This window comes from Gopherus evgoodei, chromosome 3 (genome assembly GCF_007399415.2).
Source record: "Gopherus evgoodei ecotype Sinaloan lineage chromosome 3, rGopEvg1_v1.p, whole genome shotgun sequence".
NCBI lineage: Eukaryota > Metazoa > Chordata > Testudines > Testudinidae > Gopherus > Gopherus evgoodei.
Genome location: NC_044324.1, coordinates 222,633,178 through 222,657,667, shown reverse-complemented (window position 1 = coordinate 222,657,667; position 24,490 = coordinate 222,633,178). Strand labels below are relative to the sequence as shown.

The 24,490-nt window shown below is 51.4% G+C and overlaps 1 protein-coding gene across 1 annotated transcript in view; it reads right to left on the bottom strand.

Annotated features, from left to right (window-relative positions):
• Window positions 1-21,524: 21,524 nt before the first annotated feature.
• Window positions 21,525-24,490, bottom strand: part of ANAPC1 (anaphase promoting complex subunit 1) — a 78,548-nt gene continuing 75,582 nt past the window's right edge. Inside the window, 1 exon segment of the mRNA XM_030558219.1 lies at window positions 21,525-23,026. Within this exon segment, the coding sequence (XP_030414079.1) occupies window positions 22,911-23,026 (116 nt within the window). The 3' untranslated portion in view covers window positions 21,525-22,910.

Sequence of the window (24,490 nt, the reverse complement as noted above, 5' to 3'; positions counted from 1 at the left end):
TGATCCTCTCAAGTAAACCCTCCCCTCGAAAGTGGTGGCACTAACATGGGAGCTGCTGCTACCCTCCCTCTGCTCTGTGTCTGACTGGTCGGCAGCTTGGTGTCTGGGCAGTGCTTCGCACAATGGGCTGGTCCTTAGGCACTACCAGAAACATGATTAACAAGAATAACAATGAATACAAGTTTCAGATAGTCCCCACAAACACAGAAGACCCGTCAGGGATGGTCTAGGTCAGGGGTAGGCAACCTATGGCACACGTGCTGATTTTCAGTGGCACCCACACTGCCAGGGTCCTGGCCACTGGTCCAGGGGGCTCTGCATTTTAATTTAATTTTAAATGAAACATCTTAAACATTTTAAAAACCTTATTTACTTTGCATACAACAATAGTTTAGTTATATATTATAGACTTATAGAAAGAGACCTTCTAAAAACGTTAAAATGTATCACTGGCACGCAAAACCTTAAATGAGAGTGAATAAATGAAGACTCAGCACAGCACTTCTGAAAGGCTGCCGATCCCTGGCCAAGGTCTACTTGGGCCTGCCTCAGCATGGGGGAATGGATTAGATGACGGCTTGAGGTCCCTTCCAGCCCGACACGTTTATGATTCTATGATCAAGAGAGAGAGACTCTTACGCAACTCCTGTTGGCAGCATCCAAGAACTATTTCAGTGGAAACAGCCAGGTAGTTTAATCCCCAAAGGTACCAATTGTAACAGCTGTGCGAGAAGATCAAACCACAGATGGGTTTTATGATTTTTTATAAAAAAAAGATTTCAATGAAAACTGGCTTTCAAGACTCCGGCACCACATCTGGAGCCTGACCATGAAAGCATTGTGCTAGTCAAGGAACCTGATGACTATTTTTAGTGCAGCTGGTCAGAAGACAGATTTTCTGCACCACCACCACCCAAAATTGGGGAGTTTGAAAAAAAAATTGTCCCAAATCTGCACCAAAAGTCTCAATTTCATTTTTTCCCCATAAAATGAAATTAAAAAAACAATTCAGGTTAATCAAAAAAGACGGTTACTCACCTTTGTAACTGTTGTTCTTCGAGATGTGTTGCTCATATCCATTCCAGTTAGGTGTGTGCGCCGCGCGTGCACGTTCATCAGAAGATTTTTACCCTAGCAACTCCGGTGGGTTGGCAGGGCGACCCCTGGAGTGGCGGGCCCGTGGCACTGGATATATAACCAATGCCGACCCGTCCGATCCTCAGTTCCCTCTTGCCGGCTACTCCGACAGTGGGGAAGGAGGGCGGGTGCGGAATGGATATGAGCAACACTTCTCGAAGAACAACAGTTACAAAGGTGAGTAACCATCTTTTCTTCTTTGAGTGATTGCTCATATCCATTCCAGTTAGGTGATTCCCAAGCCTTACCTAGGCGGTGGGGTCGGAGTGAGATGTCGCAGAGTGTAACACTGCGGAACCGAAGGCTGCGTCATCCCTAAACTGCCGAACCAGGGCATAGTGGGAGGCAAAGGTGTGGACCGAGGACCAGGTCACTATGCGACAGATTTCATGAATGGCCACGTGAGCGAGGAAAGCAGCCGATGGGGCTTGAGCCCTGGTAGAGTGCACAGTCATGCGGCTTGATGGAACATGAGCCAAGTCGTAACAGGCGCGGATGCACGATGTTACCTAGGCGGAGATCTGCTGCGAGGAGATGGGTAGGCCCTTGATATGCTCAGCCACCGTGACAAAGAGTTGAGGGGTTCTGCGAAATGGCTTTGTTCGCTCCATATAAAAAGTGAGCGCTCTACGGACGTCTAGGGAGTGTAGCTGCTGCTCCCTGCAAGACGAATGTGGCTTTGGGAAGAAGACAGGTAGGAAGATCTCCTGGTTAACATGGAAGGCCGATACCACTTTGGGGAGAAAGGCCGGATGTGGTCACAGCTGCACCTTGTCCCTGTGGAACACAGTGTATGGGGGATCCACCGTGAGGGCCCGAAGCTCGGAGACTCGTCTCGCTGATGTGATGACCACCAGGAAAGCGGTTTTCCAGGAGAGGTAGAGAAAGGAGCAAGTTGCTATGGTTCGAATGGGGCGGACATGAGTCTGGCAAGAACCAGGTTAAGGTCCCATGTAGGAGCAGGGTGACGTACCTGGGGGTAGAGGTGCTCCAGGCCCTTAAGGAATCTAGACACCATCGGGGGAGAGAATACCAAGCGGCCATTCTCCCCTGGGTGGAAGGTAGAGATGGCTGCCAAACGGACCCTCAGAGACAATACCGCTAGGCCCTGTTGTTTAAGGGACCAGAGGTAATCCAAGATGTTGGAAATGGAGACCTCGGTGGGAAGGAAGTTCCACTCCACGCACCAGCACACGAAATGCTTCCACTTGGCCAAATATGTCGCTCTAGTGGAAGGCTTCCTGCTACCCAGGAGCACCTGTTGCACTGGGGTAGAGCAATGCAGCTCAGACTGGGTCAGCCACGCAGGAGTCATGCCATGAGGTGGAGGGACTGAAGATCCGGGTGACGTAGTTTGCCGTGGTCCTGGGTGATCAGGTCCAGGTGAAGAGGCGGGGGACAGGGTCGGCTATGGATAGGTCTAGCAACATGGTGTACCAGTGCTGCCGAGGCCATGCTGGAGCTATCATGATCAAGCGGGCTTTGTCCCTGCACACTTTCAGTAGGACCTTGTGGACGAGTGGAAATGGTGGAAAGGCATAGAGCAGGTGCGTCATCCACGGTACAAGGAAGGCGTCCGCCACTGAACCTGTTCCCACGGGATGCAAAGAGGTCCATCCAGGGAAACCCCCACCTCTGAAAGAGCGAAAGAGCAACGTCCAGGCGAAGGGACCATTCATGGGAAAGGAAGGATCTGCTGAGGTGATCCGCCAGCGTGTTCCGAACTCCCAGAAGAAAGGACGCGATGAGGTATATAGAGTGGGCTATGCAGAAGTCCCAGAGTCGTAAGATCTCTTGACACAGGGGTGGAGATCTCGTGCCACCCTGCTTGTTTATATAGTGCATGGCCGTTGTGTTGTCGGTGAATACTGACACACAACAGCCCTGTAAGTGTTGCTGGAACATCTGGCAAGCAAGGCGGACCGCTCTCAGCTCCCGGACTTTTATGTGGAGGGTCAGCTCTTGAGATGACCAAAGGCCCTGGGTGCGTAGGTGCCCGAGGTGAGCCCCCCAACCCAGGGATGATGCATCTGTTGTCAGGGATGCCGAGGGCTGGGGCGGATGGAACGGGAGCCCTGCACACACCATGGAGGGATCCAGCCACCACTCGAAGGAGTCTAGGACGGTCGGGGGAATGGTGACGACCATGTCCATAGGATCGCTGGCTGGACGGTATTGTGAGTTGAGCCATGACTGGAGGGACCAGAGGTGCAGCCTTGCGTAGTTTGTTACAAACGTACAGGCTGCCATGTGGCCCAGGAGAGTGAGGCAAGTGCACACCGAAGTCAACGGCGCCGCTCACAGTCTCCGGATGATGGCTGCCATAGTCCGGAACCGTGACAGTGGTAGATAGGCTTTGGCAAGAGTGGGTCCAGGGTAGCGCCAATAAATTCTATCCTCTGAGTGGGGATTAGGGTCGATTTTTCCACATTGATCATTAGACCTAGATGTAGGAAAAGGTCTTTGACAATGTGGACGTGACTGAGGACTCACGCCTCAGAGGTCCCGCAGATGAGCCAGTCGTCTAGATACAGAAACACGTGTATCCAACTGTGGTGGAGGTGGGCAGCGTCTACAGCCATACATTTGGTGAATACTCTTGGGGCTGTAGATAGGCCGAACGGGAGGACTGCGAACTGAAAATGCTGCCGGTTGGCCACGAACCGGAGGAACCTCCTGTGAAGTGGGAAGATGGCTATGTGGAAGTAGGCATCTTGCATGTCGAGGGCAGCATACCAGTCTCCAGGATCCAGAGATGGAATAATGGTCCCTAGGGATACCATACGGAACTTCAACTTTATCATATATCTGTTGAGTTCCCACAGATCGAGAATAGGTCTGAGACCTCCCTTTGCCTTGGGGATTAGGAAGTAGCGGGAGTAAAACGCCTTGCCCCGCTCGTGCTCCGGTACCTCCTCTATGGCTCCTTTGGCGAGGAGCGTTTGCACCTCCTGTAGGAGGAGTTGCTCGTGAGAGGGGTCCCTGAAGAGGGACAAGGGAGGGGGTGGAAGGGGGGGTTGAAATAAATTGGAGGTGGTATCCAAGTTCCAGCATGTGTAAGACCCAAAGAGCTGATGTTAGCTGGGACCACGCAGGGAGGAAAAAGGAAAGATGGTTGGAAAAAGGAGGGGACGGATCCTTTAAAGAAACTGGTACAACGCCCTCGGGCGCACCTTCAAAAGGAAGGTTTTGGCCCTGAGGAAGGCTTGAAGGAGCTTTGGTTCTGGCCTCCTTGGTTGCCCGATTGCCTTCGGAGACCGGTTCTGCCTCACCGTCTAGCGAAGTCTTGCTTCTGCCAGGGCTGAGGGTAAGGGTGGTGCGGTTGGGGCTGGAAGGGCCTGCGCTGAGTCACCGGCGTGTGCGTTCCTAATGAGCGCATAATGACCCTGTTGTCTTTTAGGCTCTTCAACCTAGGGTCAGTTTTATCCAAGAACAGCCCTTGGCCCTCAAATGGAAGATCCTGGATAGTGTGTTGGAGCTCCAGAGGGAGGCCGGAGACCTGCAGAAACGAGATACAGCACATAGTCACGCCAGAGGCCAGAGTCCCGGTGGCTGAGTCCGCGGCATCGAGGGAAGCCTGGAGGGAGGTTCTTGCCACCTTCTTTCCTTTATCGAGGATCGCCGAGAACTCCTGTCATGCATCCTGCGGAAGCAACTCCTTAAATTTGTCTGCTGTCGCTCAAGTGTTGTAACTATAGCGGCTAAGGAGGGCTTGCTGATTGGACATGCGGAGTTGGAGAGCCCCCGCGGAATAGACTTTTCACCCTAGCAAGTCCATGCGCCTCGCGTCCTTTGATTTAGCGGCTGGAGCCTGCTGGCCATAGCGCTCCCTCTCATTAACCGACTGGACAACGAGGGAGCAAGGAGGAGGGTGGACATAGAGATATTCATAACCCTTGGAGGGCACCATGTATTTATGCTCTACATCTAGCGCAGCAGGCGGGACAGAGGCCAGAGACTGCCAGATCGTAGTGGCATTGGCTTGTACGGTCTTAATGAAGGGAAGAGCCACTCTAGTGGGGGCATCCGATGACAAAATGTCCACCACTGGGTCCTGCACCTCCGGAACCTCCTCGGCCTGCAAGTTCATGTTTTGTGCAACATGCCTGAGGAGGTCCTGGTGGGCCCTGAGGTCGATTGGTGGAGGGCCGATAGATGAGGTTCCAGCTACAGCCTCGTCAGGGGAGGATGAAGAGGAGAGACCTGGAACGAGTGGGTCTGATGAAGGCTCCGCCTGGTGGATTGTGTCTGTCTCCCTGGGGAGCTCAGAGTCCTGAGGCTGGGTCAACCCTTCCTCCATAGGAGGAGGAGGAGGACGGGTGATTGTGGCCTCCGGCACCCTGTGTTCCGAGGCAGTCGAGCACGATGGACCTGGGTGAGAGCCTTGGGCCTGATGGTACGCCCAAGGCGTCCAGAAACCCCACTGCTGCGGCCCATGATCTTGAGGCTGGGGCTCATGGAATAATGCAGCAGGCACATCGGTGTCTGGGGCGTATGCACTATCTGCCTGAGAAGACAAGGATGGGTGTCGGGACGGCCATGGAGGAGCCGAACGAGGCTGGTATGAGTCCTTCGCTCCCGTCGCTGGAGATCTCCGCAGTGCTGGGGATCAGTACCGGGAATCATACTGGTGCCGAGACCGAGACCGGGACCTGCAACCAGCGTGGTGCCGGGAGGTCGACATGGATCTCGAATGTCTGCGGCGGGACTGGCTGCGAGAGTCTCCGTGCCGGGAGCGGTGCCTAGAGCCAGAGCGGTACCGAGAGTACCAGGCAGGACGAGAGGTGGATCTGTGCCGCGAGTACAACCGGTATCACCTAGGTGAGCAGTGCCGGGACTGCGAACGGCCTCTAGACCAGGACCGTCCATGAGACCGCGAGCGGTGCTGGGACCTGGATCGAGATCGGTGCCGGCTCGTCGATTCTAGTGGAAGGAGGTCTCAGTGCGGCTGGCTTGCCTCTGGAATGCAGAACCCGAACCGGCGGTGCCAGGGGTTGAGGCAGGGCAGACTCAGTCATTGCGATAAGGTCCCTGGCTGAGGAGAATGTCTCCGGTGTGGAGGGGACCGCCAGCTAGACCACAGATCTCGCCGGGAAGCTCTCAAGGACCGGACTCGAGGGCCCTCGCAGGACCGGAGTTGACGGTACCACAGTCGTCGGTGCCGCAGCAGGAGTAGGTGCTGGGCGATCCGAACGAGTCTGAGTCAAAGGTGTGGAGGAATCTGAGAGCCTCCGATCAGGTCCCTGCGCCGGAGAAGGCCGGTGCCAAGGTGTCTTGGCGGAGCCGGCACGGTCCGGTGCCGAAGGAGCGCTGTCAGCGCTCGGTGCTGAGGACGGAGGGTTCAGGGCTGCCTCCATAAGAAGAGAGTCTTTAAGCGAAAGTCTCTCTCCTTTTTAGTCCGCGACTTAAAGGCCTTGCAAACGCGGCACTTGTCGGAGATGTGATTCCCCGAGGCACTTTAGGCAAGAGTCGTGGGGATTGCTCATGGGCATCGGCTTTTTACAGGCCGAGCACGGTTTAAACCCCGGTGAACCAGGCATGGGCCCCGGCACTGGGTGCGGGGAAGGGCTAATGCCCAAGCCCCGCTAAACTATATACACTAACTATCTAATAACTATCAAACTAATTACACTATAGACTAAGTCAACTATATACAACAAGAGATCAAATGAACAAGGAGAAGCTAGGGAAGTGGAGGACAGCTAAGCCGCGCTCCACTGGTCCAACGACTGACACGGGCGGTAAGAAGGAACTGAGGAGTGGTCAGGTCAGCAGGGGTATATATCCGGCGCCATGGCGGTGCCACTCCAGGGGGCGACCTGCTGACCCACAGGAGTTGCTAGGGTAAAAATCTTCCGACGAGCGTGAACGCGCGGCGCGCACACCTAACAGGAATGGATATGAGCAATCACTCGAAGAAGAATGTTTAGTTTTGATCCATTTGAAATATTTGGTTTGACTCCTCTTTCTAATATAAATTTCAAAACAAAGAATTATTTTGAAACAACAAAATCAATGTGTTTTGTTCAAAAAATTTTCCAATGGAAAAAATGTGTTGATGAAATTTTCTGAGCAGCAGTAATTTGCATTGCCCAAGCTGAATGACATGCGAAAAGGGATATGAACAACCGAAAGAGTTAAACTACATCAAGGTTATACATCTCTTTAAGGGCTTGATGCCTAACTGCTGAAAATTGTCAGAACTCCACAAACTTAAACTGAGCTACAACAGTTTACATGCTGGTGTCAGCCTTCATGGCCCCCTTGTGACATTTTCAAACAAGCATCTTGGTGCTTTCTCCCACACTGCCTCTCAAGCTCGGGGGGAGCTCCCCATAAAGGTCCACAAAACCACCTTGGTACCACCTTTGAGTCCCTCCTCGAAACCCTGCTTTGCCAGGATGCCTACAGCTTGACACAGGCTAGGCCAGGACGGTCTCTGTTCTGTTTCCGCACAGGGCTGGCACAATGGGGAACTGATCTGTGACCAAGGCTCTAGGCTCTGCCATAGCACAAATCATTAATAATAACACTATGCAGAGAACAGCAAAGAAGGGAATGCACGGGAAAATAACAAATAGCTGATGGCTTTGAGGAAAAAACACAGAAAGAAGAGTCAGATACTCAGTAGAAAACCTCTATGAGAAAGTGAAGTTCACCGTTAGCTACGTCATTGTCTAAGGGCCATATTCACAAAGGGATTTAGGTGCCTCTGTGCACCACTTAGGCCCCTAATTTTCTGCTGGTTGGCATGTGCCAAACTGCCTAAGCAGTAACACTGCTCCAGAGTCATGAGCCACTTGGAGCCCAGCCTCCCATAGCCCAGGGGTTCTCCGACTTTTGTACTGCTGACCCCTTTCACCCAGCAAGTCTCCTAGTGTGACCCTCCCCTTACACATTAAAAACACGTTTTAATATATTTAACACCATTAAAAATGCTGGAGGCAAAGCAGGGTTTGGGGTGGGGGCTGACAGCTCACGACCCCCCATGTAATACCCTCAGGACCCCCTGAGGGGTCCTAATCCCCAGTTTGAGAACCCTTGCCATAGCAGGATTCTCAAACGAGGTTTTTCCCTGCCCATCTCACCTGCCGGGTCTGCTCCTGTCGACGTGTTCAGAGCATACCTAGGGCCTGGTACCTGTCAGGTCAGGGGGGGAAGGGATGAGTGCATTGGGGCTTTCATCTGGGATATGGGAGACTCAAGTGTGACTCCAGGTCCCCCTGCACTCACACCCTGCACACTACTGCAATAATAGTCGTAAAACAGACGCCTTGTGAGGTATCATATGGAAGCCAATAACAGGCTGTTTATTAATATCATTGTCAAATGCAGGTGTCTGACATACTGGGGCACAACCCAGACTGGAGCGGGTGGGAGGGCGGCTTCGTCACATCTGTCCTGCAACCTTGGCTGCCTTACAATGCCTTGTGGTAGCTTCCACCTGGGCAACTCACAAACAGCCATCAGCATGCAAGTCAGGCACTGAGTGTCTGTGCGTCACTGCATCCTGCCAGCTACATCCTGGCTCCCACCAGCCTTGGTTAGTCTAAAAGGTGACTCAACACACACGCCTCCACCCCAATCCCGGATCTTCCCCCAGAAATGTATGTCCTGGACTGCCTGAAATGACTGAAATATGTCATTTCATTATCTTAAATGGAGTTACCCAGACACTTCAACTTAAATGTGCTGGATTAGACAAAACAGTAAAACAAGTTTATTAACTACAGTGAGATAGATTTTAAGTGAGTACAAGTAATAAGGCATAAAAGTCAGAAATGGTTAAAATAAAAATGTCCAGTATCTACTTAAACTATCTTAGTTGCAAAGCAAAACTTTCTCACCACATCGTCCAGCAGATTACTACCAAACTCTGAGGTCAAGCCCACTCACCCTGAGGCCAATGGCTGTTTCCTTTTGCCTTCTCAGGAGTAGAGAATGAGGTGGGCAAGGAGAGGGAGACAGAGGGGTTCCTTGGGGTATTTGTCCCTCCTTTTGATAGTTTCAGTCACCCTCTTGAAAAACATTCCCAGCTGAGACCCAGGAGACAGAGTCTGTGGGGAAGGTTGTTCCCTGCTGGGTTTTTTCACCTACTTGAGCTTCTTTTGTTTTCCTTCCCTGCTTGATGACTCTGTTTCCTACTTAAATGCAAATTAAGGCAGCCACACATTCCTTCCTTTGTGGAGGACAGATCTGACACCTGCCTGGGCAGGGCTGTGGGGTTTGGAACATGTTTCAATAACGCCATACAGGGGAATCATAATGTTGCCACACACATTTTACCGGGACAACTCTGACCAGCAAATTATGGGTTTTCAAATAATACCTTACATGGCATACCTGTACAAAGATTATTACAGGGTGTGCAGGGTGTGAATACAGGGGTGTAGTCTGTCACAGTGTTTTAACGGTATATGTGAAGTTATGAATTCCTTCTGTATGATGCTACTAGACCATGTTTGAGACCAGAGAGCCTAGCCCAGGTAAAGCTGATAAACAGGCCTGTCCTAAAGAAAGGAAACTGGGTTTACCTCAATTTACATATTACCAGTAAACAAAGACATCGAGCTAAACAGAGAGAATTAACATGGCTCCTGCATCCCAGAGAGACACAAAAAACTGAACCCCTAGGAGGCCTTCCTGCCTTGTAAGACAAAGACTTTGGGAACATAAGGAACAGAGAGATATTCCATCTTGACCCTTCCCCTTAGGAGAGAAAGGAACCAAGCAATCTGATCTCTGATGGGGCCAGGCCATGCCAGGCAGGAAAGGCTAGAAAGGAGCCTGGGATTGAGAGAAACCATCTTGAACCAAGCCTGTATCTTGCTAGATTAAGTTTTAGACTTTCACTTTAAATTGCTTAAACCATTTTAACATTTATACCCTACTAGCCTGGGTGAACCCCACAGCGCCACACCAGGTGTGAGCAGCTGCTTGAGCCCCCATGCGGGTGGGTGCCCTGGCCACCCAGCTGTCAGCGCGCCTGGGTGGGAGCTCTCTCGCTCTCTCACGTTTGTCACCAGAAAGGTCTTGGCTTCAGGCACAAGAGGGTAGATTGCCGGAGTGACTGACCTGGCTTAGACACCTGACTCCAGGAGAAGGTTCACAGCTGAGGATCCCGGGTGGAGCGAGATGCCTCCCTCCAGCCTGCCAGACAGGTGCCTAAGTCCCTTTGTGAATCTGGGCCCTAAGCCCTGCCCCTTTCCTCGGCGCTGCACCCCTAGCTGGCTCTGGCCCAGGATCCCTTCTTTAGGCACCTCACTCTTCCCAGGCACGGCCTAGGCACCTAACTCGGGGCTGAGGTGGCAGGTGTTGCAATGCAGCTTTAAGGACAAACCTGAGAGTTCCTCCTCCCCAAGTCATTGGGCCCAGGCTGGTATGAAACAGGCTTTAGGGGGAACAACAATATCGCTTGCCTCACAACCTAAGTCGTGCAGAACGCAATGCCATCCACAGCCTCAGAAACCACCTGACATTATCATCAAAGAGGCTGATAAAGGAGGTTGCCGTTGTCATCATGAACAGGTCTGACTACCAAAAGGAGGCTGCCAGACAACTCTCCAACACCAAATTCTACAGGCCACTTCCCGCAGATCCCACTGAGGAATACACTAAGAAACTACAGCATCTACTCAGGACACTCCCTACACTAACACCAGAAGAAATCAACATACCCCTAGAGCCCCAACCAGAGTTATTCTATCTACTGCCCAAGATCCACAAACCCGAAATCCTGGACTCCCCATCATCTCGGGCATTGGCACTCTCACTGACGGACTGTCTGGATATATGGACTCTCTACTCAGACCCTATGCCACCAGCACTCCCAGCTATCTCCGTGACACCACTGATTTCCTGAGGAAACTACAATGCATTGGTCACCTCCCAGAAAACACCATCCTAGCCACCATGGATGTAGAGGCTCTCTACACAAACATCCCACACACAGATGGAATACAAGCTGTCAGGAACACTATCCCTGACAATGCCACAGCACAACTGGCTGCTGAGCTCTGTGCCTTTATACTTACACACAACTATTTCAAATTTGATTACAATATATATCTCCAGATCAGTGGCACAGCTATGGGCACCCGCATGGCCCCACAATACACCAATATCTTTATGGCCGACCTGGAACAACGCTTCCTCAGCTCTCGTCCACTCACGCCCCTTCTCTACCTATGCTACATTGATGACATCTTCACCATCTGGACCCATGGGAAGGAGACTCTGGAAAAATTCCACCACGATTTCAACAGCTTCCACCCCACCATCAACCTCAGCCTGGATCAATCTACACGGGAGGTCCACTTTCTTGACACCACGGTGCAAATAAGTGATGGTCACATTAACACCGCCCTATATCGAAAACCTACCACCCGCTATGCCTACCTTCATGCCTCCAGCTTCCATCCCGGACACATCACACGATCCATTGTCTACAGCCAAGCACTGAGGTACAACCGCATCTGCTCTAACCCCTCAGACAGAGACCAACACCTACAAAATCTCCACCAAGCATTCTCAAAACTACAATACCCACACAAGGAAATAAGGAAACAGATCAACAGAGCCAGACGTGTACCCAGAAGCCTCCTACTGCAAGACAAACCCAAGAAAGAAACCAACAGGACTCCACTGGCCATCACATACAGCCCCCAGCTAAAACCCCTCCAACGCATCATCAAGGATCTACAACCCATCCTGGACAATGATCCCACACTTTCACAGGCCTTGGGTGTCAGGCCAATCCTTGCCCACAGACAACCTGCCAACCTGAAACATATTCTCACCAGTAACTGCACACCACACCATAAGAACTCTAGCTCAGGAACCAATCCATGCAACAAACCTCGATGCCAACTCTGCCCACATATCTACACCAGCGACACCGTCACAGGACCTAACCAGATCAGCCACACCATCACTGGTTCATTCACTTGCACATCCACCAATGTAATATATGCCATCATATGCCAGCAATGCCCTTCTGCTATGTACATCGGCCAAACTGGACAGTCTCTACGGAAAAGGATAAATGGACACAAATCAGACATTAGGAATGGCAATATACAAAAACCTGTAGGAGAACACTTCAACCTCCCTGGCCACACACAGACATTAAGGTGGCCAACCTGCAGCAAAAAAACTTCAGGACCAGACTTCAAAGAGAAACTGCTGAGCTTCAGTTCATCTGCAAATTTGACACCATCAGCTCAGGATTGAACAAAGACTGTGAATGGCTTGCCAATTACAGAACCAGTTTCTCCTCCCTTGGTTTTTCACACCTCAACTGCTAGAACAGGGCCTCATTCTCCCGGATTGAACTGATCTCGTTATCTCTAGCTTGCTTGCTAGCTATATGTACCTGCCCCTGGAAATTTCCACTACATGCATCTGAGGAAGTGGGTATTCACCCACGAAAGCTCATGCTCCAAAACGTCTGTTAGTCTATAAGGTGCCACAGGACTCTTTGCTGCTTTTACAGATCCAGACTAACACAGCTACCCCTCTGATGCTTAGGGGGAAGCGCTATGACACTGGCCTAGGGGTTCCGTCTCGCCCTTCCTGGAAGATCAGCTCAGGCGACAGCCCCGGGAGAGAAGCTCTGAGCCCAGGGGATGTTCCAAACCGCAGAGCTCAGGGCAAGTAGACATCAGCCCTCCGCCAGGCCATGCTGTAGCACCTGCTCCCCGGGCCTGTGAACGCCAGGGAGCAGCCCGAAGCGTCAGTCTGGCAGAAGAAAGGTGCCTCTTGCCCCACTCCGAATGGTGGATTATCCAGGCGCTGCGTATTGCTCCGAGCTGGGTTCAGAGCCCCCCTGTTCCCAGCTCGCCCAGCAGCCTCAGGGGACTCTCAGTGTTTTCTCTGCCCCGGCAGATGTCGCTGTTGCAGAAGAGATGGCCCAGGGATGCCAGAGCCCGACTAGGAGCAGGAAAAGAGAACTGCAGGGGACAGAGCAGCTGGGGGCGGATTGAAATGCATCTCAGAAAGCAGGGGAGACCTGGGCCACAATCACGGGGCCGTTTTTGTCACAGCTCCCAGCGCTGAAGGGCAGCGAGAACAAAGGAAGCCAGAAGCCCATTATTCAAATGCAAATAAATCTTTGCCTATCTTTTAATATGCTGCTCTTGTGACAACGGTAAGGTGTCAGGGTAACCACTTCCTGTGCTGAATGAAGCTGGGTAGCAATCTGTCTTACTGGAAACGGGAGAGTTAAAAGTTACCACTTCAGATTGAAAAACAACACAAGTTCAGCATTCAGCCAATCAGCGGCTGACCTCAAACACCTGGAGCAGAGCTCATCCATTCCTTGGGGAGCAGGTGGCCACACTGTTACCTTCCTCCACATACTCAGCTCAAGTATTTTATTGGTGACTTGCACGAGAAGCCCTAGCACTTGACTAATTTTATGAATCAGTAACGAAGGAGCTTATAAAGGAGTAAGCAAGCAAAACAAAAGATGTGGTTTGCCCTTGGGGCGGTTGCTGTTTGACTGGGCTCAGGCAATGTGAGTCACGTTGACAATACAGTAATGTCATGAAGCAGTTCAAGAATTTCGATGCCAATTTGTTCTTCGGAATTAATCAGCTGTGATCACACTCCAGCCAACTTTTCACTAAAACTCTCAACTATTTCCTTACAAAGGAGACAAAGAAGAGGGGACATGATACAAGACTATAAAATGCTGACCAGATTGGAGAAAGGCAGGCAGCTCTGATCTCCCTGTCTCATAGCACAAGAAGAAGGGGACGGGCAAGGCAGCTGAGAGGTGGATAAATTCAACACTAATAAAAGGGAATACATTTTTCACAAAAAATGCATAATTAATCTGTGGAACCCACTGCCACAGGATGTTGTTGAGACCAAGAATTGAGTAAGATGCAAAAAGAGAATGGACATTTCTTTGGAAAATGATAATATCCAGAGTTAGACTAGATAATGATTAAAAAAAGAGTACTCGGAGGGAGATAAAACCTGCAGCTGTAGGGTTAAAGCCATTTTCTAACTATTAGAGAACAGAATGAGACGTAATGTAGAGGGCAGATTATCCCACACCTGCTGCTGCAGGATTCTTCCACCTTTCTCTGAAACATCAGCTACTGGCTACTATCAGAGACAGGACTTTGGACCAGATGAACCTCGGGTCTGATCCAGTCTGGCAGTTCCTGTGATTGGAAAGGGAAGAATATGAGAGATTATTGAGAGTTTAGTATGTCATCTTTGGAAGTCTGCCTTGGGGCTTTGGGGGAACCTGCCAGGAATAAAGAAAGTGGCTTTCTGCCCTTTTCTGCTTGCTTAGGACAGAAGGCAGGCCAGAATGCTGTTGTACAAAAGGTTGTGGTTTGGGGGGAAGAGAGCAGGGGCTATTTTTTGCTGTAGAGGGCTCAGTCATGTCTCTGAAGGACAGGTTGGCAGCTTTTCCAACTCTCCAGTGAAAGGGGGTTACTGAGTCCTTCATGAACAGCGTCCCTTCCAGGCGTGGCACCAAAAGGTCTCGACCAACTAGGAACAAAAGCAACACTTTAACCATCTTGAATAAAAGTCATTCGTCATCTCAGGAAAATGGGCTGGTGATGTCATAACTTTGCTAGTTCTCCAGCTCTCCACAGAGCCTTTGGGGCTAGACATGGCATTAATTTTTAATGTAAAAAGTGGGGAGAAAACCTGAGGGGAGGCTTGCAAAAGGTCTGTGAAAACTACTAACAAAGAGAGGAAGTGTGGTCCCACGGCTAGGGCGCCAGTCTAGGACTCAGGAGAGCCAGGTTTCAGTTCCCTGCTCTGCCACCGGACTTCCCATGTCGCCTTGGACAAATCACCTTAGGGGCCTCATCCACGAGGGGAACTAACCCCCCTCTTCGGTGCCACTGACACTCAAAACCACTGCTCCACTGCTGCCTGCGTTCCTTCCAAATCCCCCAGCCCCCCACCCCACAGCTCCTGAGCTGCTCAGCACCTCCCGAAGCAGGACCTTTCAAACCAGGTGCCCCCGAGTATCTTCCAGAGGGACCCAAACCAGTCTCCTCAGAGCATGCCTCCGAGCTGACCAATCAAGTAGAACAAGGCGGCTGTGTGGAAAAGGTGGGACCAAGCCATGCACAGAAGTTTGCCATGACAACACCCCCCCCCAAACAATAAAGTTCAGAGGCAGCAAACCAGACATGGGCTACTCAGTGCCATCAGCCAACACAGGCTGTCTTTAACCTCCCCGCCTGGGTGGAATCGGTGCCCGTGCAAAGCTGATGCAGCAAAAGCGAGGACCTTCCTGCAGACATTGCTCAGCCATGTGGAAGAACCCCCCCTCCACACACACACATGCTCCCTGTGACTCACTGGATTATCTGCTGCTCTGCAAGAGATCTCAGGGCTCAGTTCCTCATTTCTCTGTGGCAGCTGGGAAGCTGCTCTGATACGAAAGCCCCGACCCCACCGTGAGCTCCATGCAGCCAGCCCCCTGCAAGGACTGTCCCCGTCAGCTGTGTGTGGAGCTGGCAGGAGCGGTGGGGCGCGTGGAGTCTTGCTGGGAGCTCAGGGAAGCGACTCCAGGCCAGCACCCCGGGATGGAAGCGCAGGGTAACGCGAGGAGAGGGGCAGCCACATACACAAAGGTGGGGTGAGAACGGGGCGAGGCACTGGGCAGTCACAGCTCGAGTGACCTTGGAGACCGTGCGGCTGCTCCTTGAGGTGCCATCGCCATGGCCACAGGGTTGATGGAGTAACCAGAGACAAAGGGAGGGGAAGAGAACGCTGAGGGACAAGGAAAGGTGGGAAAGCCCCTGGGGATGAGAGGAACTCCCTGCAAGGTGAGGCAGGGAGCACAAACCCAGCTCCAAGAGGAGGCACCTGACAGACTTCCAAGGCAAAAAGGGAAGAGAGAGCAGGGCCCTGAGCTGCCCCCCACCTGCCCCACGTTCCACCTCAGAGTGCACTGAAACCTCTTCTTCCTCCCTCTCCCTTCCCCAGAGCTGTCTGCGTCCACTGCAAGGGGGGTGCTCGGAGCTGTACGCTGCTGGACAATTCTGGGCCAACATCAGCTCCCTAGGAAAGACAAGGATCAGGGTGCACTGGCCTGGTCTGCCTGAGGCCTATGTCTCTGGCTGACATACCATGGACATACCATGTTGGCCCTCCATTCGCCCGTGGCCTGGAGGTTTATTGATGTCTAAGCCATGCGCACGCAGAGCATCCCAGCAGCACAAGGGGAACTGCCCCATGACTCCACACTGGTGCTCTGCCCGGATCCCTGCACACAGAGAATGCATTGCCTGGACCTTCCAGCTAGCCCACACACTCGGACAAAATCTTCCCAGGGCGGGGGCTAGTTTTAAAAAGGGAGGCTCTGAGCGCCATCCCTGATCCAAAATGCGCTAGGGGAGGGGTTCCACTGAAGAAACCCCATATATACTGGAAAGAAATCTAAATGATGTGACCTCCCTCCCCCATACACGCACCCCCCCAGGGAACAAGGAAGAAAGTCACCATCACGGGTATGAAAGTAACCAGATTATGATGTGTATGATTTTTTAAAGAAGTGACTCAGGCCAGCCAGGCAGCTTCTCTGAGCAAACATCTGTAAAGTTCTCACACATGATGCACAGCTGCAATGAGCAGATTTTACACAGCATACATAATCTATTTGGGCCTGGATCCCAGATTCCAAAGCAACACATGACCCTGCCAGGGAGACAACGGACTGGGAAACACTATCGCAGTAGAAAGCTGCTGCCAGCTGTTAAAGCAACCAGCATGTAGTTTCTGAAAGCCCCTGCGTGGAGGCTTGTCAGCACTAGTAAATCACACCTTACCAGAGCCTGAGACGGTGCAGGCAGGGAGTAGCAGCCTCGGAGGGCCTGATTCCGTCGCAATGCTAACCTCCCGAGCAGAGCTGCCGTCCCAAGTGGCATGACACACCTGCCAGGGAACTGCTCCACGTGGGGAGGAGAATGCGAGGCTGGTATTTGTAACGGGCGCCAGACGTCAGAACTGAAACTCCCTCCGTTCTCTGCCCAGATCATTGGCCCTGATCGAAGTAGCGGCTGCTTCAAATTCTGTGAAATCTCAAAAAGGAAAACAGGAAGCCTCTCTCATTTCTGACTTCAAGCAATAGCCCCTGAACCACACATTGGCTTCCTCCTGCCACAAAGGCAGTGGGTTGTGTGTGTGTGAACAGCAGCCTGGCTGCTCCCCTTCCACAGCAGAGGAGCTGCTGGCATGGCCAGAGGGCTGCACTTCCTAGGGTGTGTTCCCTGCAGCAAGGCTGGAATGGGACTGGGAATCAGCACAGCAAAAAAGGGGACAGAGCCAGAGCTAGCCCATTGCAGCCCTAAGCAGGAATATTTGGGGACCCCCTGGCCCTTCACCCCCTGCAACAATAATAATGGTGTTATTTCCACCAACCCAAAACCCATACAGAGACACTAAAATTGGGGCCCACCTCACACAACTTAGTCTGGTTATGCCTAGAACCACCTCTGGCCAGAGCTTCTCTCCCTGCTGGGACGTTGTGACAAGGGTTCGGACCCCAAATAAGCCATTTACTTATTCTAGACAATTGTTTTGAGTTTAAGTATGTCCAGTAAGGTCTTTGGAAAGCTAGTAGAGCTGTGACCTTGAGGGTTGCTATGAGCTATTGGGCAGACAGTGGCTCAGGGGCTGCCTCCCCAGCCAGTCAGACTAGCCCCCAGCACCTAACATCACACAAGCCCAGGACAAGACCAGAGATGGATCAATCAAGTTAATGGGAAATATTGGACAACCTGAAACTGAAAGAAAACCCCGGACTCTGAGGAGGGAATTTATCACCCAACCTCCATAATCATCCTAGTCTGACAGAAAGCAAAACCCTGCAAACTTTGTTAGAAGGAAGGGGTGTGGGAACTAAGTGGAGGTTATCCCGAAGCAGAGGGCCAGCACTGAGCTGTTGTGAGGATGCTGGATGCCCGCTTATGACGGGGACATGCTTGGAAACTGAGCAAAGGCAATAGTAACTTGTATTAGAAAAGGGACTTATCTACTGCGGAAGTGTGAAACCTGCAGGTGCGTTTTTATGTTTATTTTCTGTGGGTCATGCGTGTGTCTGCTTTCCATATTTCACCTCCCGACTGGGGCTTGTTCTATTAAATCAGCCTCGTTTGTTTTCACCCCATGGAGGTCACTGGTGCACAACACAGCCTGGAGCGTGGGCGTGCCAAAGTGAGCTGATAATTAGGGCAGGTTCCACTCCTTCTGTGGTGACTTCCCCCCTCTGGTTCGTCAAAGTGTCTGGTAGTTAAGACCTTGGGGCTCACCCTGCCAGGAGTAACGAGGCTGGTGGAATCCAGGGTGAGACCTTTATGCTTGTGGGCTGGCTCCTGGTGCCCACAGCAAAATGGTATGAAGACCCTCAGCATCACAGGGCAGGCAGCGACAGGACCCCTTCCTGGTTTGGGTGAGCCCCACAGCATCACAGAGGGGTCACTTTCAAAGCGGAGAGCGAAGCCTCAGGGGTCGCTCTTCACATTGCGCTGTAGCGTCAGCATGAACCGGAGGAGTGTCTGACCCTGTCCCCCCCCGTGCTGCTGTCACCTCGGGTCTCTCAGGCTGGGAACATCTGGTTTCTATTTTGAGTGAGCTGCAGGGAAGAGCTCAGCCACCTCACCCCCAGGCTGCTCACCCTGCCCAGCCCCTTCATCCCAGCCGGCATGTTCTGACCCTCCTGCCCCCACCAGGAGCCAGACCTAGGAGCAGCTGCCAGCCCGCACCCTGACAGCCTGCTGCTAGGCCACCCAGTGAGCCCAGCTGCACTGCCTGGGAGCTGCCCGAGTAGCCGTGAGGCCTGTGGGCTAGGGTCCTCGTATAGGCCTGGCACCTGGAGCAGATCACTGCCTGTTCAACCCGTATCCTTGCCCACAGCAGGCTTGGCCTGCTCCAGCCCACTTTCCCAGCCTGCTCTGGCCTTGTCTCTGAACCTGCTCCTGTCCCATACCCAGGGTCTCTCCAGCTTCTGGCTTCCTACCTCCTACCAGCTACCTCTGGCTGATCCTGTGGACCCTGCATTCGGCTTCTGCCTCTCTGGTATGGACCTTGACTCAGTCCTGGACTTTGCTGCCCCCTCCCCCGACACACACACACACCAGACCCAGCTCTAACCAATAGGCCAAGCTCACGTTTCAGCCACTAAGCCTGACTACCCACAGGCCTTGTTGGCTACACTCCTTTACATTTCTGTAAGAGTTAAAACGCGCCCATCACGAACACCACCACGGCCCTGTCACGGGGCTGTGCCCGCGGAGGGCTGAACAGGATACCTGCCCTCGAAGGGTCAGGGTGTGCAGGGAGCAGTGCAAAGAGACATGTCCTTCACTTAGAGGGCAATGAACTTTCCAACACTTCTGAACCCCCGGGATTGCCTTCCATGTCCGCCTGGGGGCTGGACCCACCAGCTGATGGAGAAACACTCCCAGAGGGGAAGGGAAGGGGTCCCTGAGCTGGGAGCCAAGACACACCTCTACCAGCCGCTATTTATATCCTTGTGCTCTTCCCCGCCCCCATTCGACCCCCTTCCCCACCTCTTCTTCTGACTCCTCCCCTGAGCGCGCCGCATACCCGCTCCTCCCGACTCCCTCCTGGAAAGCGCTAAGCACCGCCGAACGGCTGTTAGGCGGCAGGAAGCGCTGGAGGGGGGGAGCGGGGATGCAGTGCGCTGGGGGAGAGAGAAGGAGGCGAGGAGCAGGGAGCTTGGCTGCAGTTTTTCCCCATGAGTGCTCCAGCCCCAGAGCACCCACTGGGTCAGCACCTCCCTCCTTACCCAAATATCGGGATAAATGGCCCTCCCAATCGTACATTGATCAGGAGGTGGGACAAAGGGTTAACTATCAGGACATCTGGTCACCCTAGCCGGCACCTTGCTGAATTCTTTGGGGAGCGGAGAATATTTGTCTAAGCTGCAGCATTAATACATCGCTTGCCTCCTTGGAGAGGCAGATCCGTGCGATTTCTGCCAACCAGCAGCATGCGCTCCCTGGACTGGTGCTGCAGGCTGTGGCGAGGGGTCCAAGGACTGTCTGAACAGGGGCGCTGCCTCAGGGCTGCCCTGGACCCAGGAAATGGCCATCTTTGTACGGAACAGATTAAACTCTGATCTTCCCAGGTGCAGAATTACTTGTGTTGGGCTGCATTGAAAGCAGTGCCCCAGCTTCAGGCCTGTCTTTCATTCTCAGGGGTGTGTTTTCTTGTCTCTGCCCTCCGATGGGATCCATGGAGAGAGCACGCCTTTCCTAGCATTGGCAACTGGGTCATACTGTGCCTGCAGCCTGCTGAGCACAGCACCATCACTCCAGCCCAGCACTGTTTCCTGGAAGGGCCCTTCCTCTGCTATACAGCTCATGCGCGAGCCTGGCTGGCTGGGGCCCGGCCATCGGCCGGCTCTACTCTCGCTGGCTGGGACAGAGAGTCTTTGCTGACAATACTGGACGTTGCTCTGAGTCTCAGCCCAGGGATCGTCCCTGCCCACGGTGCTCCAGAAAAAGCCCCATCGTGGAGGCCTGTGCATACGCAGGCTATTGGAGCCACCATCTCAGCAGAGGAAAGCACCTGGTCACTGCTGGCCATTAGTATGTGTTATCCCAGGCATCACACTGGACCCAGCCCCCTTCCCAGAGAGGTTGCCCTTATGAGCTTCCAGCTGCTATCTGTATGCCTCACCTCAGCCCATGCCTTCATCTCCCCACTCCTCTCCTGGCGCTGGGCAGTGTAATCCCCTTTGGACAGAGGGGAACCGGAGGCCCAGACATGAATTGACTTGTCCAAGGTCACACAGTGAATGCATGGAACAGGCAGGAACCAACCCTGGCTGGGTGGATTGATTTCAGTCATGATTTAAGTCACCAAGTGGAAAGCCTCCACTCAAATCATCAATTTAGTCAACTGTTCCATTGCATGGCAGTTCTTTTCTAAGGAAGGTGCATTGTCATTGGTTGACAGACCATAAAAACATATGACTTACAACTAAATAGAGCCTTTATGTCTTTTTGCTACCTACAGAGATACACTATAACTATATACCCTTAAGTAATTATAAGGCTTAATATTTTCATATTAATTGTATATTTTAGTATGTTAAAATGGTGAATGAAATACTACTTATTTACTAGGTAATTAACGTCTTGCTCATGAAGTGTGTCACACGCTGCACTAGGATGGCAAATGAATTCAAACAACATATTAAATGGATTTTTAGTGAACAAACAAGCCCATAATATAGCCATGACCTCATGTGCCATATTTACAAAATTTGAACCTTTTTCCCAATTCTTTCTTTATACATAGAAAAACAGTCTAACCTCAAAGTTTTTGATAATCATGGATTTTTATTTAAATATTTTGAGAAAGAATGTTCAGGACTTAACATATTTTGGATTAAATTCAGATTTCATTTAAAACAGGTTTGTTTTTAAAAAGTAAAAATAGAAAGTCCCCGCCCCCAGAAAAATCTGACAACTTTTCTGCACTCTGAAGCCTGGTCTCTGGCTAGTGCTTGACCCCCACCCTCCCCAGGATATCCTCTTTCTGGCAGTGATGAGGGGTTCTCGATACAGCCTTCAGAAAGGTGACCCCCCCAGCCTTGTCCTCCCACTTCCTAGCCCGTTTTTGATGTGGTCCCTTGGAAGCCGCCATCTCCCCCAAGATCTAGGGCTGCCCCACAACCCCTCTGCTCAGTTGTTGGTCACCAGCCGACAGCGCTCCAGGCTGTGCTCCTCCACCCCTCCAACATTCCAGGCTCTATGTAGCGAGCCCCCTTCTGGGAGAACTGAAGTACAGAGATGTGAGGCTGCCAATCCTGTTGGCCTCAAATGCTCTAGTTTGGCATCTTATAACCAGCCTGCAGCAAATCCACTGACCAGCTCTCTGTCTCAAAGGTTCTAGCCATGCTCTTACCACAGCGTCAACATCTTTCTGCCTGCAGCTTTCCTCATTTGCTGCACAGAAATTCCATCATGTGCAAACCATTTCCTGGGCCAGTACCTGTGTGTGTCAGAGAATTTCAGACTGCCCAAATAGCATAGCCAAGTACACAGATTCAGCCTCATCTGAGAGGCAGCATAGCCCAGCAAGCAGGTTCTGCTCAGCACCGGGTGAGAAAAGAAATCAAGATAATCCCATTTAAAAAAAGGAAATTCAAAGTTGTCTTTGTTCTGCTGGGCTCAAAATGGTCCCATTTTAAAAAAAAATGTTTTAGAAAAAAGATTAGCTTTTTGAAAATGGCTGAAGAAAGGAAAGCAACAGGCAGTATATGAATGTGATGGCGTAAGACTCATCTTTATAGTTTCCATCCAGCTGCCCAAGAGGGAAAGCTGAGGTTGAGGCCTATTGGTCCTGTATGCCCTCCCTGAAAAAAGCCCTTTGCTATCTTATTAAAGACCATTTTAAAAGTGCCAAAGGCTCGGGGTACTGGGTGGCAAGGACATGAGGTGACCAATTGCTTCCAGATGGGTTATTTTCATGACTCACCACAAGGCTTTTTTGTAAACAAACTTTATTTAGAAAAGTAAATGATGAATTTGTTGTATGCAGGTACCCTTCACTGTAACAACAATACATACAAAGCTCCCTGTCACAGTCAAAACATCTACGGGCAAGTGGAAGAGATACTTGGGACATTGCCTGTGAAGTTACAATGTTAAGTTCCCTTCATCCACGTGTCTTTCAGATAACTTAAAACAACACTATTGGCACTGGCTTTTGGTCACTGTGTAAGATTTGTGTTCTGGGACTCCATCTCGGCACAGTCACAGCACCATTGACTGTGGATTTCCAAGTAGTAGAGGTGCAAGTCGCAGCAACGCACGAACTGGCATTCTCAGCTGCCTGAATTTCACAAGCAGTTCCGAAAAGCTCATGCTCCCTAGCGAGACAAAAGCAGGAGAATGATTCTGTACCTGGAGACCCCTCCATACTGAAACAGTTACCAGTGTTGGAAGTATAATCTCACTGCTGCTCAGTGCAGTAGGGATGCGTGTCTTTGAGCAGACGGATACACCATCAATGTCCAAACACCTGCCCCCAAAATGGATAGTCTACGAACAGTAAACGTTGGTGATTTTTAGTTTAAGTTTGCGTTAGCACTCAGGAAAGGACTCAGAAAGGAATCCACTTGTGTGTGTCGATGAAGGAGACTAAAGACTCCACCAGCAACACAGAAATCAGACAGAAAACTGGGTATCCAATTGCCTAGGCAGGGAAACAGCCAAACTGATGACACACAAAGGAAACGAACTAAAGACATCCTACTCAGCTGTAGGTACAAAATTCAGGGGGATGTGCGAATGGATTTTTCTTTCAACTGATGGTGTCCCCACCCAATGCCTCCTTTAGGCCTGACCTTGCACTTTGTTAGTCTTTCACTCTCCTGTCTCTATTCTTTTGAGTGTCTTTTAAAAACACAACTCTCTCTCCAGCTTTTCCAAATGCCTTCCCACACTGAAAGGGTCGGCTGAGCCTTATTAGTACCCGCGCCGCCACCCAACAGCCTGGCTACCTCCGCTGGGGAGGGGTTGGGGTTTTATTTCTATTTGCCATCACCACTGAGTAAGGAATACACGCTTGGTAAATCCTGACAGCCTAGCAATTCTGTATGCTTCTCACAATGTTTGTACTCAATTCCCAGGCCCGACCTGGCAACTGTGTGTGTGGAGAAAGAAGAAATGAAGTGATAGGTATGTGCAAAGTAGCTTGAATGACGTTCACTGAACAAGCCAGTTATAAAAGCCTCTCCTAGAAAAGTGAGCCAAGGGAGGCAACCCCCAAGAGTCTGAGCAACAACTCTGAAGAACAAAGAACAGAACGCCCCAGGGAGAACAGGAAGGCTAGAAGAAGGGCACCCTGCAAACACCTACAGATTTCCAGCTCTTGTGAGACTCTCTTTCCTGGTAAGCTCTGTTTTTTCTTACAGCCCCAGCTCCCCAATGCTGTTGTTACAGAGGAGTCTCAGCTTTCCTTTAAAAGTAGTCAGGTTCTGGACCCCGTAGTTGGGGAGAAAAGCTGAAAAACATGACCCGAGAGGCTCAAATCCCAGAAAGTGGAAGAGCCAACACTGATTGTTTTTTAAAATCTCACGAGGTGGAGGGAAGGCCTGATTTCTGAACAGCTGGGTTTAGACAGAGCATCTAGGAAAGCAGATGTTGAAAAGCAAAGTCATGAAGTGACATGGGACATCAGGCTATCAGGAGAATAGATTAGTGCTAAGCAGAGGGCCCTCTCTTGGGTCTCCGTCATCTGTCAGGACATGGGGAGCTCCCAATGCAAAGATCTATCCCAGACAGAGAAAGGTGGTGTCTCCAGAGGCCTGCCCACGTGACCTGTGAAGGTA